This window comes from Bombina bombina, chromosome 5 (genome assembly GCF_027579735.1).
Source record: "Bombina bombina isolate aBomBom1 chromosome 5, aBomBom1.pri, whole genome shotgun sequence".
NCBI lineage: Eukaryota > Metazoa > Chordata > Amphibia > Anura > Bombinatoridae > Bombina > Bombina bombina.
In genome coordinates this window covers 835,701,719-835,719,255 of record NC_069503.1, presented here as the reverse complement: position 1 = coordinate 835,719,255, position 17,537 = coordinate 835,701,719, and the positions used below count along the sequence as shown (strand labels likewise).

The 17,537-nt window shown below is 40.5% G+C and overlaps 1 protein-coding gene across 1 annotated transcript in view; it reads right to left on the bottom strand.

Annotated features, from left to right (window-relative positions):
- The window catches only part of LOC128660877 (tyrosine-protein kinase Yes), a 259,946-nt gene that overhangs the window by 92,746 nt on the left and 149,663 nt on the right, over positions 1-17,537 (bottom strand). Inside the window, exons 4-5 of the mRNA XM_053714959.1 lie at positions 10,571-10,669; positions 10,197-10,300 (exon numbers count right to left, since the gene is read on the bottom strand). Coding sequence (XP_053570934.1) covers positions 10,197-10,300; positions 10,571-10,669 — 203 coding nt within the window. The remainder of the gene's footprint in view (positions 1-10,196; positions 10,301-10,570; positions 10,670-17,537) is intronic.

The window sequence follows — 17,537 nt, the reverse complement described above, 5'->3', positions numbered from 1 at the left end:
GAAAGGAATTTATCAGGTAAGCATAAATTATGTTTTCTTCTGTTATGTGTGATCAGTCCACGGGTCATCATTACTTCTGGGATACCAATACCAAAGCAAAAGTACACGGATGACGGGAGGGATAGGCAGGCTCATTATACAGAAGGAACCACTGCCTGAAGAACCTTTCTCCCAAAAATAGCCTCCGAAGAAGCAAAAGTGTCAAATTTGTAAAATTTGGAAAAAGTATGAAGCGAAGACCAAGTTGCAGCCTTGCAAATCTGTTCAACAGAGGCCTCATTCTTAAAGGCCCAAGTGGAAGCCACAGCTCTAGTAGAATGAGCTGTAATTCTTTCAGGAGGCTGCTGTCCAGCAGTCTCATAGGCTAAACGAATTATGCTACGAAGCCAGAAGGAGAGAGAGGTAGCCGAAGCCTTATGACCTCTCCTCTGACCAGAGTACACGACAAACAGGGAAGACGTTTGTCGAAAATCCTTAGTTGCCTGCAAGTAGAACTTGAGGGCACGAACTACATCCAGATTGTGTAGAAGACGTTCCTTCTTTGAAGAAGGATTTGGACACAAGGATGGAACAACAATCTCTTGATTGATATTCCTGTTAGTGACTACCTTAGGTAAGAACCCAGGTTTAGTACGCAGAACTACCTTGTCTGAGTGAAAAATCAGATAAGGAGAATCACAATGTAAGGCTGATAACTCAGAGACTCTTCGAGCCGAGGAAATAGCCATTAAAAATAGAACTTTCCAAGATAACAATTTTATATCAATGGAATGAAGGGGTTCAAACGGAACACCCTGTAAAACGTTAAGAACTAAGTTTAAACTCCATGGCGGAGCAACAGTTTTAAACACAGGCTTGATCCTAGCTAAAGCCTGACAAAAGGCCTGGACGTCTGGATTTTCTGACAGACGCCTGTGTAACAAGATGGACAGAGCTGAGATCTGTCCCTTTAATGAGCTAGCCGATAAACCCTTTTCTAAACCTTCTTGTAGAAAGGACAATATCCTAGGAATCCTAACCTTACTCCAGGAGTAACCTTTGGATTTGCACCAGTATAGGTATTTACGCCATATCTTATGGTAAATCCTTCTGGTAACAGGCTTCCTAGCCTGTATCAGGGTATCAATAACCGACTCAGAAAAACCACGTTTTGATAAAATCAAGCGTTCAATTTCCAAGCAGTCAGCTTTAGAGAAGTTAGATTTTGATGTTTGAATGGACCCTGTATCAGAAGGTCCTGTCTTAGAGGTAGAGACCAAGGCGGACAGGATGACATGTCCACTAGATCTGCATACCAAGTCCTGCGTGGCCATGCAGGCGCTATTAGAATCACTGATGCTCTCTCCTGTTTGATTTTGGCAATCAATCGAGGAAGCAGCGGGAAGGGTGGAAACACATAAGCCATCCCGAAGTTCCAAGGTGCTGTCAAGGCATCTATCAGAACCGCTCCCGGATCCCTGGATCTGGACCCGTAGCGAGGAAGTTTGGCGTTCTGGCGAGACGCCATGAGATCTATCTCTGGTTTGCCCCAACGTCGAAGTATTTGGGCAAAGACCTCCGGATGAAGTTCCCACTCCCCCGGATGAAGTCTGGCGACTCAAGAAATCCGCCTCCCAGTTCTCCACTCCCGGGATGTGGATTGCTGACAGGTGGCAAGAGTGAGACTCTGCCCAGCGAATTATCTTTGATACTTCCATCATTGCTAGGGAGCTTCTTGTCCCTCCTTGATGGTTGATGTAAGCTACAGTCGTGATGTTGTCCGACTGAAACCTGATGAACCCCCGAGTTTTTAACTGGGGCCAAGCCAGAAGGGCATGGAGAACTGCTCTTAATTCCAGAATGTTTATTGGCAGGAGACTTTCCTCCTGATTCCATTGTCCCTGAGCCTTCAGAGAATTCCAGACAGCGCCCCAACCTAGTAGGCTGGCGTCTGTTGTTACAATTGTCCAGTCCGGCCTGCTGAATGGCATCCCCCTGGACAGATGTGGCCGAGAAAGCCACCATAGAAGAGAGTTTCTGGTCTCTTGATCCAGATTCAGAGTAGGGGACAAGTCTGAGTAATCCCCATTCCACTGACTCAGCATGCACAATTGCAGCGGTCTGAGATGTAGACGTGCAAAGGGTACTATGTCCATTGCTGCTACCATTAAGCCGATCACCTCCATGCATTGAGCTACTGACGGGAGTTGAATGGAATGAAGGACACGGCATGCATTTAGAAGCTTTGTTAATCTGTCTTCTGTCAGATAAATCTTCATTTCTACAGAATCTATAAGAGTCCCCAAGAATGGAACTCTTGTGAGAGGAAAAAGAGAACTCTTCTTTTCGTTCACTTTCCATCCATGCGACCTTAGAAATGCCAGAACTAACTCTGTATGAGACTTGGCAGTTTGAAAGCTTGAAGCTTGTATCAGAATGTCGTCTAGGTACGGAGCTACCGAAATTCCTCGCGGTCTTAGTACCGCCAGAAGGGCACCCAGAACCTTTGTGAAGATTCTTGGAGCCGTAGCCAATCCGAATGGAAGAGCTACAAACTGGTAATGCCTGTCTAAGAAGGCAAACCTTAGATACCGGTAATGATCTTTGTGAATCGGTATGTGAAGGTAAGCATCCTTTAAATCCACTGTGGTCATGTACTGACCCTTTTGGATCATGGGTAAGATTGTCCGAATAGTTTCCATTTTGAACGATGGAACTCTTAGGAATTTGTTTAGGATCTTTAAATCCAAGATTGGCCTGAAAGTTCCCTCTCTTTTGGGAACCACAAACAGGTTTGAGTAAAACCCTTGTCCTTGTTCCGACCGCGGAACCGGATGGATCACTCCCATTAATAACAGATCTTGTACACAGCGTAGAAACGCTTCTTTCTTTATCTGGTTTGTTGACAACCTTGACAGATGAAATCTCCCTCTTGGGGGAGAGAATTTGAAGTCTAGAAGGTATCCCTGAGATATGATCTCTAGCGCCCAGGGATCCTGAACATCTCTTGCCCAAGCCTGGGCGAAGAGAGAGAGTCTGCCCCCCACTAGATCCGGTCCCGGATCGGGGGCCCTCGGTTCATGCTGTCTTTGGGGCAGCAGCAGGTTTCCTGGCCTGCTTGCCCTTGTTCCAGGACTGGTTAGGTTTCCAGCCTTGTCTGTAACGAGCAACAGCTCCTTCCTGTTTTGGTGCAGTGGAAGTTGATGCTGCTCCTGCTTTGAAATTCCGAAAGGGACGAAAATTAGACTGTCTAGCCTTAGCTTTGGCTTTGTCTTGAGGCAGGGCGTGGCCCTTACCTCCTGTAATGTCAGCGATAATTTCTTTCAAACCGGGCCCAAATAAAGTTTGCCCCTTGAAAGGTATATTAAGTAATTTGGACTTAGAAGTTACATCAGCTGACTAGGATTTTAGCCACAGTGCCCTACGTGCCTGAATGGCGAATCCTGAGTTCTTAGCCGTAAGTTTGGTTAAATGTACTACGGCCTCCGAAATGAATGAATTAGCTAGTTTAAGGACTCTAAGCCTGTCCGTAATGTCGTCCAGCGTAGCTGAACTAAGGTTCTCTTCCAGAGACTCAATCCAAAATGCTGCCGCAGCCGTAATCGGCGCGATGCATGCAAGGGGTTGCAATATAAAACCTTGTTGAACAAACATTTTCTTAAGGTAACCCTCTAATTTTTTATCCATTGGATCTGAAAAAGCACAGCTATCCTCCACCGGGATAGTGGTACGCTTAGCTAAAGTAGAAACTGCTCCCTCCACCTTAGGGACCGTTTGCCATAAGTCCCGTGTGGTGGCGTCTATTGGAAACATCTTTCTAAATATTGGAGGGGGTGAGAACGGCACACCGGGTCTATCCCACTCCTTAGTAACAATTTCAGTTAGTCTCTTAGGTATAGGAAAAACGTCAGTACTCGCCGGTACCGCAAAGTATTTATCCAACCTACACAATTTTTCTGGTATTGCAACAGTGTTACAATCATTAAGAGCCGCTAAAACCTCCCCTAGTAATACACGGAGGTTCTCCAATTTAAATTTAAAATTTGAAATATCTGAATCCAATCTGTTTGGATCAGAACCATCACCCACAGAATGAAGCTCTCCGTCCTCATGTTCTGCAAGCTGTGACGCAGTATCAGACATGGCCCTAGTATTATCAGCGCACTCTGTTCTCACCCCAGAGTGATCACGCTTGCCTCTTAGTTCTGGTAATTTAGCCAAAACTTCAGTCATAACAGTAGCCATATCTTGTAATGTTATCTGTAATGGCCGCCCAGATGTACTAGGCGCCATAATATCACGCACCTCCCGGGCGGGAGATGCAGGTACTGACACGTGAGGCGAGTTAGTCGGCATAACTCTCCCCTCGCTGTTTGGTGAAATTTGTTCAATTTGTACAGATTGGCTTTTATTTAAAGTAGCATCAATACAGTTAGTACATAAATTTCTATTGGGCTCCACCTTGGCATTGGAACAAATGACACAGATATCTTCCTCTGAATCAGACATGTTTAACACACTAGCAATAAACTTGCAACTTGGTTACAATCTTATTTAACAAAAACGTACTGTGCCTCAAAGAAGCACTAAACGATTAAATGACAGTTGAAATAATGAACTGAAAGACAGTTATAGCATCAATCCTTAAAAACAACACAACTTTTAGCAAAGGTTTGTTCCCATTAGTAAAGTAACAATAATTAAATTTGAAACATAAAAATTACAGAGCAACGTTTTTAATCACAGTCAATATATAAGTCTCACAGCTCTGCTGAGAGAATCTACCTCCCTCCAAAGAAGTTTGAAGACCCCTGAGATCTGTTAGAGATGAACCGGATCATGCAGGAAATACAAGAGTAACTGACTGGAATTTTTTGATGCGTAGCAAAGAGCGCCAAAAACGGCCCCTCCCCCTCACACACAGCAGTGAGAGAGAAACGAAACTGTCACAATTAAAACAAGCAACTGCCAAGTGGAAAAATAATGCCCAAATATTTATTCACTCAGTACCTCAGAAAATGCAAACGATTCTACATTCCAGCAAAAACGTTTAACATAATAAATACCTATTAAAAGGTTTAATGTACTTTTAACAGAGTAATTCCGGTGAAATACCATCCCCAGAATACTGAAGTGTAGAGTATACATACATGTCATTATAACGGTATGGCAGGATTTTCTCATCAATTCCATTCAGAAAATAAAAACTGCTACATACCTCAATGCAGATTCATCTGCCCGCTGTCCCCTGATCTGAAGCTTTTACCTCCCTCAGATGGCCGAGAAACAGTAATATGATCTTAACTACTCCGGTTAAAATCATAGTAAAAACTCTGGTAGATTCTTCTTCAAACTCTGCCAGAGAGGCAATAACACGCTCCGGTGCTATTGTAAAATAACAAACTTTTGATTGAAGTTATAAAAACTAAGTATAATCACCATAGTCCTCTCACACATCCTATCTAGTTGCTGGGTGCAAGAGAATGACTGGGAGTGACGTAGAGGGGAGGAGCTATATGCAGCTCTGCTGGGTGAATCCTCTTGCATTTCCTGTTGGGGAGGAGTTATATCCCAGAAGTAATGATGACCCGTGGACTGATCACACATAACAGAAGAAAAGGCAGTTACACTAACGAAATTTTTACAGAGTATGTAACAAGTTAGCAGAGCATTGCACCCACTTGCAAATGGATGATTAACCCCTTAATACCCAAACTGGAATAATAAAAGACAAAAACTTTTTTTTTTTTTTAAACAGTCACAACTGCCACAGCTCTACTGTGGCTTTTTTACCTCCCTCAAAAACGACTTTGAAGCCTTTTGAGCCCTCCAGAGATGTCCTGGATCATGCAGAGGGAAGCTGAATGTCTGTCAGTATTTTTAGCTGCACAGAAAGCACTAAAAAAGGCCCCTCCCACTCATATTACAACAGTGGAAAGCCTAAGGAAACTATTACTAGGCCAAATTCAAGCCAGCCATGTGGAAAAAAACTAGGCCCCGATAAGTTTTATCACCAAATACATATAAAAACGATTAAACATGCCAGAAAACGTTTTATATTACATTTTTATAAGAGTATGCATCTCTATTAATAAGCCTGATACCAGTAGCTCTCACTGCATTTAAGGCTTTACTTACATTAGTTCGGTATCAGCAGCATTTTCTAGCAAATTCCATCCCTAGAAAAATATTAACTGCACATACCTTATTGCAGGAAAACCTGCACGCCATTCCCTCTCTGAAGTTACCTCACTCCTCAGAATATGTGAGAACAGCAATGGATCTTAGTTACTTATGCTAAGATCATAGAAATCACAGGCAGATTCTTCCTCTAAATACTGCCTGAGATAAACAGTACACTCCAGCACCATTTAAAAATAACAAACTTTTGATTGAAGAATAAACTAAGTATAAAACACCACAGTCCTCTTACGACCTCCATCTTGGTTGAGGCTTGCAAGAGAATGACTGGATATGACAGTTAGGGGAGGAGCTATATAGCAGCTCTGCTGTGGGTGATCCTCTTGCAACTTCCTGTTGGGAAGGAGAATATCCCATAAGTAATGGATGATCCGTGGACTGGATACACTTAACAAGAGAAATGAATGATGTTTGACACATAATAATCTTGGAACTGACAACTCCCTCCCTCAATAATGTTCTACATACTCCTTATAGGAATAATAGACATCTAAATAAAGCGCAAGATTTTAAAACTTAACATGTGCTGAAGGAAAAATAACTAAGCTCCGTTCTCAGCCGGAGGTGTAGAGAGTCGGGGTCACGGGAGCACAATACAGCATGGGAATAAAGCGCGCATCTTGTTTCTTTAACATCGCGCTTAATTCTACCATGCGAGAGCAGCATACTGCCCATCCAAAAAAAAAATCAGCAAAACCCTATGCTATACAAGTACAGCAACGGAATCAGGCATCTGCCTGAAAAACTAAAACTGCTCCTACTGATAAGGCAGTGTGGTGGTAACTTGAGTTTCCTCTAGGAAACCGCCATCAAACTACGCAGCAGCATAAACAGAGTAAAGCACTACACAAAAGGCTGACCCGTGATTATTGCAGTTACACATAAAAAAGATAAATTAGAAGATTTTAAACCCTTAGGTACCTCTAAACTACGCATGAACCCAAAATCAGGGGATCTCTTATTAATCCCTAGTCTCCTGTCACCATAGCCCGCATCCTGCCAAAAATATCCTCTAAAGGATATATCTGTCCCACATAAATTGCAGAGAAGGCTCCTTAACCCTCTTAGTGCCAGTCTCCCACCCAGAAGACAAAAAGGCACTTACCTGCAATATAGCCGTCCGGCAGTAAGACGACTCACAAAGTTTGAGAGGATGCCGCTCCTCACAGAGACCTGTGTAAATAGAAAGACAGAGAAAGCTTACTCAGGCTTTCTATACCAGGGCAGCAACATGTTAGGAAAACGCAGCAAAGCCCACTTCACAAGTTCCTAACTACTTTAAAGTCACCACAGCCCTGCTGAAGAGACTAACGTAAAGTACAGCTATTACCAGATTGTGATGGAAGGCCAAAGCAATCTTGCCCAGACATCAAAATAAAAAAAATCTTGATAGGAGAATCTTAAATCTAGACACCTCATTACTTCACCTCTTCCTTGTACTAGAGGAAAAGAGAATGACTGGGGTTTGTGGGAAAGGATACTTAAAGGGACACTGAACCCAATTTTTTTCTTTTGTGATTCAGATAAAGCATGCAATTTTAAGCTACTTTCTAATGTACTCCTATTATCAATTTTTCTTCGTTCTCTTGCTTTCTTTATTTGAAATAAAAGCCATCTAAGCTTTTTTGGGTTAAGAACTCTGGACAGCACTTTTTGATTGGTGGATGGATTTTTTCCACCAATCAGCAAGGACAACCCAGGTTGTTCACCAAAATGGGCTGGCATCTAAACTTAGATTCTTGCATTTCAAATAAAGATACCAAGAGAATAAAGAAAATTTGATAATAGGAGTAAATTAGAAAGTTGCTTAAAAATTCATGCTCTATCTGAATCACAAAAGAAAAATTTGGGTTCAGTGTCCCTTTAACAGCTCTGCTGTGGCGCTCTTTTCCTCCTCCTGCTGGCCAGGAGTGATATTCCCAAAAGTAATTGATGATAATCCGTGGACTCACCGTGTCATTAGAAAGAAATGCCATTTTCGGCCGAAACGTTTCTGCGGCCGAAATTTTGGTACATCCCTTCTTGGAACTACTGCGTTGGTGTTGGCAATGTCACAAATCACTTTTTAAAATAAAACCTTTTAAGATTTTATATTTCTGATGCTACAGAGTACATCCAATATAAATTTGTAGAAATGTATATGCTTCAAGTCTAAACATATCAGCTACCATTGATTTCAAATGGAACAAGAAACCCTACATTTTTCTTTCATAATTCAGATAGATCATACAATTTTAAACAACTTTCCTATTTACTTCTATTATCAAAAGTTGCTTTATTCTCTTGGTATCCTTTGCGGAGGGAGCAGCGAATGCACTGCTAGGAGCTAGCTGAACACACCTGATAAGCCAGTGACAAGAGGCATATATGTGCAGGCACCAATCAGCAGCATTGCTGCTCATGAAGCTACCTAGGTATGTTTTTACATTGGCTGTTATTGCATTTAGGGGTTAAATAGCGCAGGTCTTACAGACAGTGGCATTCCTAAGGTTGTGAGAAATTATCATTTTTACCACATTTAACACTCACATAACACACATACAGAAACATAGAATTTGACAGTAGATAAGAACCAAAAGGCCCAGCAAATCTACCCATATTACATGTTACTGTTTTCTTAGGATAGCCATATGCATGTCCAAGGTATTTTTTAATTCTTTAACCCTCCCTGTGTTTACCACCTATATTGGAAGTTTATTCCACGATTGTTAGTTTATTCCAGTGTAAATCAGGAACCACCCAAATACCTGTAACATGGTTACTCTACCCCTCCAACATGTTGTATGCAACTTTAAAAGAAGCATCTTAGAGGTAATTTGGGTGATATTCTGCGTATGAGCTTGTAGTGTCTGCTCTGTTTCATAAAGTCTGACATTCGCTTTTTCTTTTTTTTCCTTTCCACTGCCTGTGTGTGCTCTTTAGTTTCAGGCAGTGAGCTGAACCAAAATTTCCCAATCAGCATTTATAACCACTATAAGACACACCAAGCAGTGATGAGCTTCATTCAGCTGTTTGTCTATATGTTTTGTTGTGCAGCTGGATTTACCATTTGGTTATTCACCATTGCCAGTGAATTATTTTCAATGCTATAACTACACCCTTTCTACTACTCTACCTACAGTTTTAAACCAGAAACTCACTCTTTTACCTATAGCATGTTCTCTCTGAACTCTGTCACCTAATCTCTCACCATTTTCTAGTCCAAAAGGTACTGTAAGACTTTCACTACAAAAGTCAAACTCACTTGCTATCTTTAATTCACCCTTGACCATCTACAATATCTTTATTATTTATCTACAACATTGGTCTGAAGTTGCGCACATTAAAGTGACAGTCTAGTCAAAACGATACTTTCATGATTCACATAGGGCATGCAATTTTAAACAACTTTGCCATTTACTTTTATCATCAAATTTGCTGTTCTCTTGGTATTCTTTGTTGAAAGCTAAACCTAGGTAGGCTCATATGCTAATTTCCAACTCCTTAAAGACGGCCTCTTATCTCTGTACATTTTGACAGTTTTTCACAGCTCAACAGCACTAGTTCATGTGTGCCATTTATATAACATTGTGCTTACTCCCGTTAAGTTATTTATGAGTCAGCACTGATTTACTAAAATGCAAGTCTGTCAAAACCACTAAAATAAGGGGGCAGTCTGCAGAGGCTTAAATACAAGGTAATCACAAAGGTAAAATGTATATTAATATAACCGTGTTGGTTATGAAAAACTGGGGAATGGGTTATAAAAAGGGATTATCTATCTTTTTAAACAATATAAAATCTGGAGTAGAATGTCCCATTAAAGGGGTAAATATTCTTCAGATACAGATGACCATCCCATCTAACTGCACACTCTCCACTACCTTAGTAATTTAAAAGGCCAAAGACAGTGCTGTATGGAATGCCTTCGAAAAACTAAACATAACATAAGGAATGCAGTGTATGTGTTTGAAATCTCCCGTCTCTTCTCTTTAGTGGACGTAAATTATATAGGGAGAAAAAGAATACAAAATTACCTTTAGTGGTTTCACTTTCTCTTACTAAAAATGTGCCTCGTTGATTCCCTGGGTTTAGAAGTAGCCTTTCTGCATCTTTCCTTCCCATTTTCCCGAAATACCATCTGGTTAAAAAAAAAAAAAAAATATTAAAATAAAAATGATATGTATAACTTTATAAAACATGGGTAAAGTACAGAAAAAACACTTCAGCATTTCATATTGTACACTGTTCACTACTTTTATTTAAAAAATAATTCATATTCCAAAAAATATAGCTTGATAATAATTTAATAAACATAAGTTAATAGAATGATTAGCCAAGATGACTGAACAAACACTGCACTAAACAGTGAAAGCATTAAAAAGGAAACGTAGATTCATTTAGTTCTTACTCTTCAGCCTGTATGGAGTCTGCAGGAGCGACATAATTACTAGGTATGTAGCCAGTTTTCCCAGTGGCTATAGATCTTGCTTCCCACCAGTCTCCTTCCCTGTAATAGAAAATACATTATTGTAATCAAATTAATTTTTAAATTGTTGTAAAATACTTCAACATAAATCATGTTATAAAAGTCATGGAATAGTTTAACATAACCACTAAATGAGGTAACTGACCAAACATGTTCTAACCTTCTCATACTTTTGCTTAATGTCGATGCATTTTATCCCGGCTTGCAATGTCAGTTAGTGATGAAAACTGAACAGGTTTATAATCCATGAACTAGTGAAAGTTGGTTAACACCAACTTCTTGAAAAAATATCCCCCCCCAATCAAATAAATTCCTACTTCTGGAGTTTAAAAGTGACTGGTTTATTGGCTATAATGAGCTTTCATGTTCCTAGCATATTATGTGCAGTTTTTTAGTAGCTTTATTTTATATAAATCTATAGAGCAAACGCAGAAAATGTAAGCAAAAATTATAAAAAAAAAAAATCAAACAAACAAATAAATTATAATGCATATATTAGGTACTGGCAGACAGCTACCAGTACTAAAGATGGCCGCCATTAGTGGGAGGGGGAGGGTTAGAGAGCTATTTGGGAGGAGATCAGAGAGGTGGGAGGGTTGAGGATTATCATTACACTGCAGATTTTTTTTTTTTTAATTTATAACAATAATAATAATAATAAATACTAAATTGCATACTGGCAGACTGTCTGTCAGTACCAAAGATGGTGGGGATGAGTGTGTTGGGGGTGGGGGATCAGGGGGTGAGAGGTGCATCTCTACACTAAAGCTTAAATTAACCTATAATCTACCTAATTAACCCCTTCACTGCCGGGAATAATAGAATTGTGGTGCACAGTTGCAATTAGCGACATTCTAATTATCAAAAACCAATGTGTCTTATGATTGCATATGCGGTATGTAAATAATTTCAGTGAGAATCCCAAAGTTTGTGAAAAAGTTAACTATTTTGTTTATATGATCACATTTGGCGGTGAAATTGTGGCATGAAATACTGTATACCAAAAATGGGACTATATTAATACCTTGGGTTGTCTACTTTTAAAAAAAATAAAAACAAACAAGGCTCTATTTCTGTTGAAATGGAGTGAAAGCAGTATTTTGGGCAAGTTCTTCTCTGAAACTCCCAGTAGCGAAGGGGTTAAACTAAGCATTGTTAACACACTTGACACATAAATAGCACACCCTATGCTTTCAATAAGAAGCAGTAGTAGCATGCTCATTTTGTTCACAGTACAAAGCACATTGTATTCTAAAATGTTCTCCCCCTTTAGGCCTACATGACAAATGGAGCACAAAAGTATTAGTACTATTAAGAGCTAATAATTTAAATCAATAGCTCTCCTATTCCAAATTGAAAGTAAAATGTTAGCGAGCGAGCGAAAGATTCAGGTGTGCTAACATCTGGAGGTCGGACAGCAGAACTCCCTTTCCCTATAGACTTCTATGGGGTCCACTACAAACGTCTCCTCTGTATTTTACTTGTTCGCTAACCCAAAGGTAGACTAGGACAACTGCGCTAAAGCCGAAGGTGCGTTAATAAATATTTGAAATACTTTTGTCAACTTAAACTGCAACAGTCACCAATTAGTCACAGAAAGGGTTTACAGACCTTCACCTCTTAAAACATATCCCCTGCATTTCAGCCATTTCCCTTGCTATTTTAAATATCCCTCACTATCCATTCCTGTTGCCATGATCCCTTTTCAAGGGGTTGATCACAATCTATCGGTTAATAATTAATGGCATGTTGTGTGACGATTAAGCCTTTCCACCCAACCGTCACAATGTGGAGGGTGTGGGCATGAAGGGGTTAATAGCACATAGCTCCTGGTTCCCTAAACCTTCATCTCTACAAAGGTGCCAAAGGTAAACCAAACTAACCCCCAAATCCTGTCTACACCACCCCAGTTACTACGCGCTTCCACCACCAAGAACTTTGAAAAAAGGGGTGTCTTGGAAACCCAATAACGCACATAATTAACAATTAGGTAACGTGCCTTTAACCTTAAAGGGACACTGAACCCAAATTTTTTCTTTCGTGATTCAGATAGAGCAGGCAATATTAAGCAACTTTCTAATTTACTGCTATTAATTATTCTTCAGTCTCTTGCTATCTTTATTTGAAAAATAAAGCATCTAAGCTTTTTTTAGGTTCAGTACTCTGGACAGCACTTTTTTATTGGTGGATGAATTTATCCACCAATCAGCAAAGACAACCCTGGTTGCTCACCAAAAATGGGCCGGGCATTTAAACTTCCATTCTTGCATTTTAAATAAAGATACCAAGAGAATGAAGAAAATTTGATAATAGGAGTAAATTAGAAAGTTGCTTAAAATTCCATGCTCTATCTGAATCATGAAAGAACAAAAATTGGGTTCAGTGTCCCTTTAACTTTTCAGAGTGTAAATTGAGATATTAGAGCGCAAAGACAGAATTAGATTTTCTATATGGTTAATAACAAAAATACCAATACAGGTTACACAGTGCCAAATTATAAAAACATTCAAAATAACATATATGCAAATATACAATTCTGTAAAATAAAATTGGACATAAAATAACACAATATCTAAGCTTATTACTAAGTTCCCTTAGATATGTGGTGAACCTGCGTCAGTTGTTATTCCTTCTGGTCCCAGACAAGTTCTGACTAAGTTTTTGGTAACATTCAGTTCTAACTAATTGTTTCCTTTGTCTTGTCAAGGCCCCCACCCTTGTTATAATTTACAAATCATTCAACCATTCATAGCTAGCCTTAACTCAAAGTATCAAAAAGTACCATCCACCAGGAGGAGGGGGGTCTTTAGACCACAGCATTCCTGAACAAACACTTATGTTACACAAAACAACATTTCAAATTAACCTGGCAATGCTAGGACATACCACCTCTGTTGGGTAGCCAATCCAGGTATAAAATATTCCTCATGAGTGTATCATGACATTATGCATAAGGACTCTTTTTGATGTTGACATAATTACATTCAGCCATTTTCATTGCTTATTGGCAGCATTTTTCTCCCATTATCAGTTCAGTGATTATTATGTGCCAACCCTGTTTGGCTAACCACAATCCAAATTCTTGATACTTAAAAAGACTGTAAACTTTTATCCCTTTTAATGAGTCCCCAATCATCCATTTTACCTCAAGTGCATTATTTTTTTTAATTAGCTCATTTACCATTGTTTTAAAGGCTGTTTTTTACTGTTGAAACCACCAACTACACTGGAAATATGAACACTACATTATTCTCTATAGAAAAGCTATGTAACCAAGAGGCAACAGTAGACCAGGTAGAGGGAGAGATATAGCCTTTGTGTATAGAAACTAAGATAAGGAGGCTTTTGTTTATAGAGAGGGATAAGATAGCAATACCTGCTGTTCCAGCAAGCAGCATGGGTTGTGGTTTCAATGAGCAAAACAGCTATTTAATATACAAAAATTAACAATTTCTTATACATTTAATACTCTGCAGCTGTTATAACAAGTCACTGGAAACACATAAAGGGGAAACCAATTTTACATTACTGTGTCCTTTAAAAAACATATATAAAGTCAATGCCAAAAATATTGGCACCCCTGCATTTCTGTCAAATAATGAACCACTTCTACCAGAAAATTGTTGCAATTACAAATGTTTAGGCATTTTAATGTTTATTTATTTTATTTGTATTGGTATGACACAAAAAGTGGAGAGAAAAAAGCCAAATCTGACACATTCCATGCAAAACTCCCAAAATGGACTGAACAAAATTATTGGCATCTCAAAATTGTAAGAAATAATTGCATTCCAAGTTTGTGATGCTCCTGTAATTTGTAATTAAACTCACCTGTATCAATTAACAGTTGCTGACAATATAGAAATCACATCGGCAACTAATTAAAATGGCGAAAAATGGACTCAACCTTTCTTTTGTGTGTCTCTGTGTGCCACACTGAGCATGGAGAAGAGAAAGAGCAGCAAAGAATTGTCTGAGGATTTGAGAACAAAAATTGTGGAAAAGCGTGGACAATCTCAAGGTTACAAATCCATCTCCAGAGACTTAATGTTCCTGTGTCCACTGTGCGCAACATTGTCAAGAAGTTTACAGCCCATGGCACTGTAGCTAATCCCCCTGTGCAGGGACGAAAGAGAAAAATTTATCAAAGATTGCAATGAACGATTGTTCAAACGGTAGATAATGAACCTCGATTAACTTCCAGATAAATTCAAGATGACCTTCAGGCACAGGATACCCACGCACTATACGTCTCCATCTGAAAAAAAAAGAGACGCTATCGTAGGAGACCCAGGAGGACCCCACTGCTGACACAGTAACATAAAAAAGCCAGATTGGAGTTTGCTAAAACTTACCTCTCTTTTAGGAGAATGTGCTGTGGACAGACAAAACAAAATTACAGCTTTTTGGTAAAGCCCATCATTCTACTGTTTTTAGAAAAAGAAAACAGAATTTATGTTTACCTGATAAATTACTTTCTCCAACGGTGTGTCCGGTCCACGGCGTCATCCTTACTTGTGGGATATTCTCCTCCCCAACAGGAAATGGCAAAGAGCCCAGCAAAGCTGGTCACATGATCCCTCCTAGGCTCCGCCTACCCCAGTCATTCGACCGACGTTAAGGAGGAATATTTGCATAGGAGAAACCATATGATACCGTGGTGACTGTAGTTAAAGAAAATAAATTATCAGACCTGATTAAAAAAACCAGGGCGGGCCGTGGACCGGACACACCGTTGGAGAAAGTAATTTATCAGGTAAACATAAATTCTGTTTTCTCCAACATAGGTGTGTCCGGTCCACGGCGTCATCCTTACTTGTGGGAACCAATACCAAAGCTTTAGGACACGGATGAAGGGAGGGAGCAAATCAGGTCACCTAAATGGAAGGCACCACGGCTTGCAAAACCTTTCTCCCAAAAATAGCCTCAGAAGAAGCAAAAGTATCAAACTTGTAAAATTTGGTAAAAGTGTGCAGTGAAGACCAAGTCGCTGCCCTACATATCTGATCAACAGAAGCCTCGTTCTTGAAGGCCCATGTGGAAGCCACAGCCCTAGTGGAATGAGCTGTGATTCTTTCGGGAGGCTGCCGTCCGGCAGTCTCGTAAGCCAATCTGATGATGCTTTTAATCCAAAAAGAGAGAGAGGTAGAAGTTGCTTTTTGACCTCTCCTTTTACCAGAATAAACAACAAACAAGGAAGATGTTTGTCTAAAATCCTTTGTAGCATCTAAATAGAATTTTAGAGCGCGAACAACATCCAAATTGTGCAACAAACGTTCCTTCTTTGAAACTGGTTTCGGACACAGAGAAGGTACGATAATCTCCTGGTTAATGTTTTTGTTAGAAACAACTTTTGGAAGAAAACCAGGTTTAGTACGTAAAACCACCTTATCTGCATGGAACACCAGATAAGGAGGAGAACACTGCAGAGCAGATAATTCTGAAACTCTTCTAGCAGAAGAGATTGCAACTAAAAACAAAACTTTCCAAGATAATAACTTAATATCAACGGAATGTAAGGGTTCAAACGGAACCCCCTGAAGAACTGAAAGAACTAAATTGAGACTCCAAGGAGGAGTCAAAGGTTTGTAAACAGGCTTAATTCTAACCAGAGCCTGAACAAAGGCTTGAACATCTGGCACAGCTGCCAGCTTTTTGTGAAGTAACACAGACAAGGCAGAAATCTGTCCCTTCAGGGAACTTGCAGATAATCCTTTTTCCAATCCTTCTTGAAGGAAGGATAGAATCTTAGGAATCTTAACCTTGTCCCAAGGGAATCCTTTAGATTCACACCAACAGATATATTTTTTCCAAATTTTGTGGTAAATTTTTCTAGTTACAGGCTTTCTGGCCTGAACAAGAGTATTGATAACAGAATCTGAGAACCCTCGCTTCGATAAGATCAAGCGTTCAATCTCCAAGCAGTCAGCTGGAGTGAAACCAGGTTCGGATGTTCGAACGGACCCTGAACAAGAAGGTCTCGTCTCAAAGGTAGCTTCCAAGGTGGAGCCGATGACATATTCACCAGATCTGCATACCAAGTCCTGCGTGGCCACGCAGGAGCTATCAAGATCACCGACGCCCTCTCCTGATTGATCCTGGCTACCAGCCTGTGGATGAGAGGAAACGGCGGGAACACATAAGCTAGTTTGAAGGTCCAAGGTGCTACTAGTGCATCCACTAGAGCCGCCTTGGGATCCCTGGATCTGGACCCGTAGCAAGGAACTTTGAAGTTCTGACGAGAGGCCATCAGATCCATGTCTGGAATGCCCCACAGCTGAGTGACTTGGGCAAAGATTTCCGGATGGAGTTCCCACTCCCCCGGATGCAATGTCTGACGACTCAGAAAATCCGCTTCCCAATTTTCCACTCCTGGGATGTGGATAGCGGACAGGTGGCAGGAGTGAGACTCCGCCCATAGAATGATTTTGGTCACTTCTTCCATCGCTAGAGAACTCCTTGTTCCCCCCTGATGGTTGATGTACGCAACAGTTGTCATGTTGTCTGATTGAAACCGTATGAACTTGGCCCTCGCTAGCTGAGGCCAAGCCTTGAGAGTATTGAATATCGCTCTCAGTTCCAGAATATTTATCGGTAGAAGAGATTCTCCCCGAGACCAAAGACCCTGAGCTTTCAGGGCTCCCCAGACCGCGCCCCAGCCCATCAGACTGGCGTCGGTCGTGACAATGACCCACTCTGGTCTGCGGAATGTCATCCCTTGTGACAGGTTGTCCAGGGACAGCCACCAACGGAGTGAGTCTCTGGTCCTCTGATTTACTTGTATCTTCGGAGACAAGTCTGTATAATCCCCATTCCACTGACTGAGCATGCACAGTTGTAATGGTCTTAGATGAATGCGCGCAAAAGGAACTATGTCCATTGCCGCTAC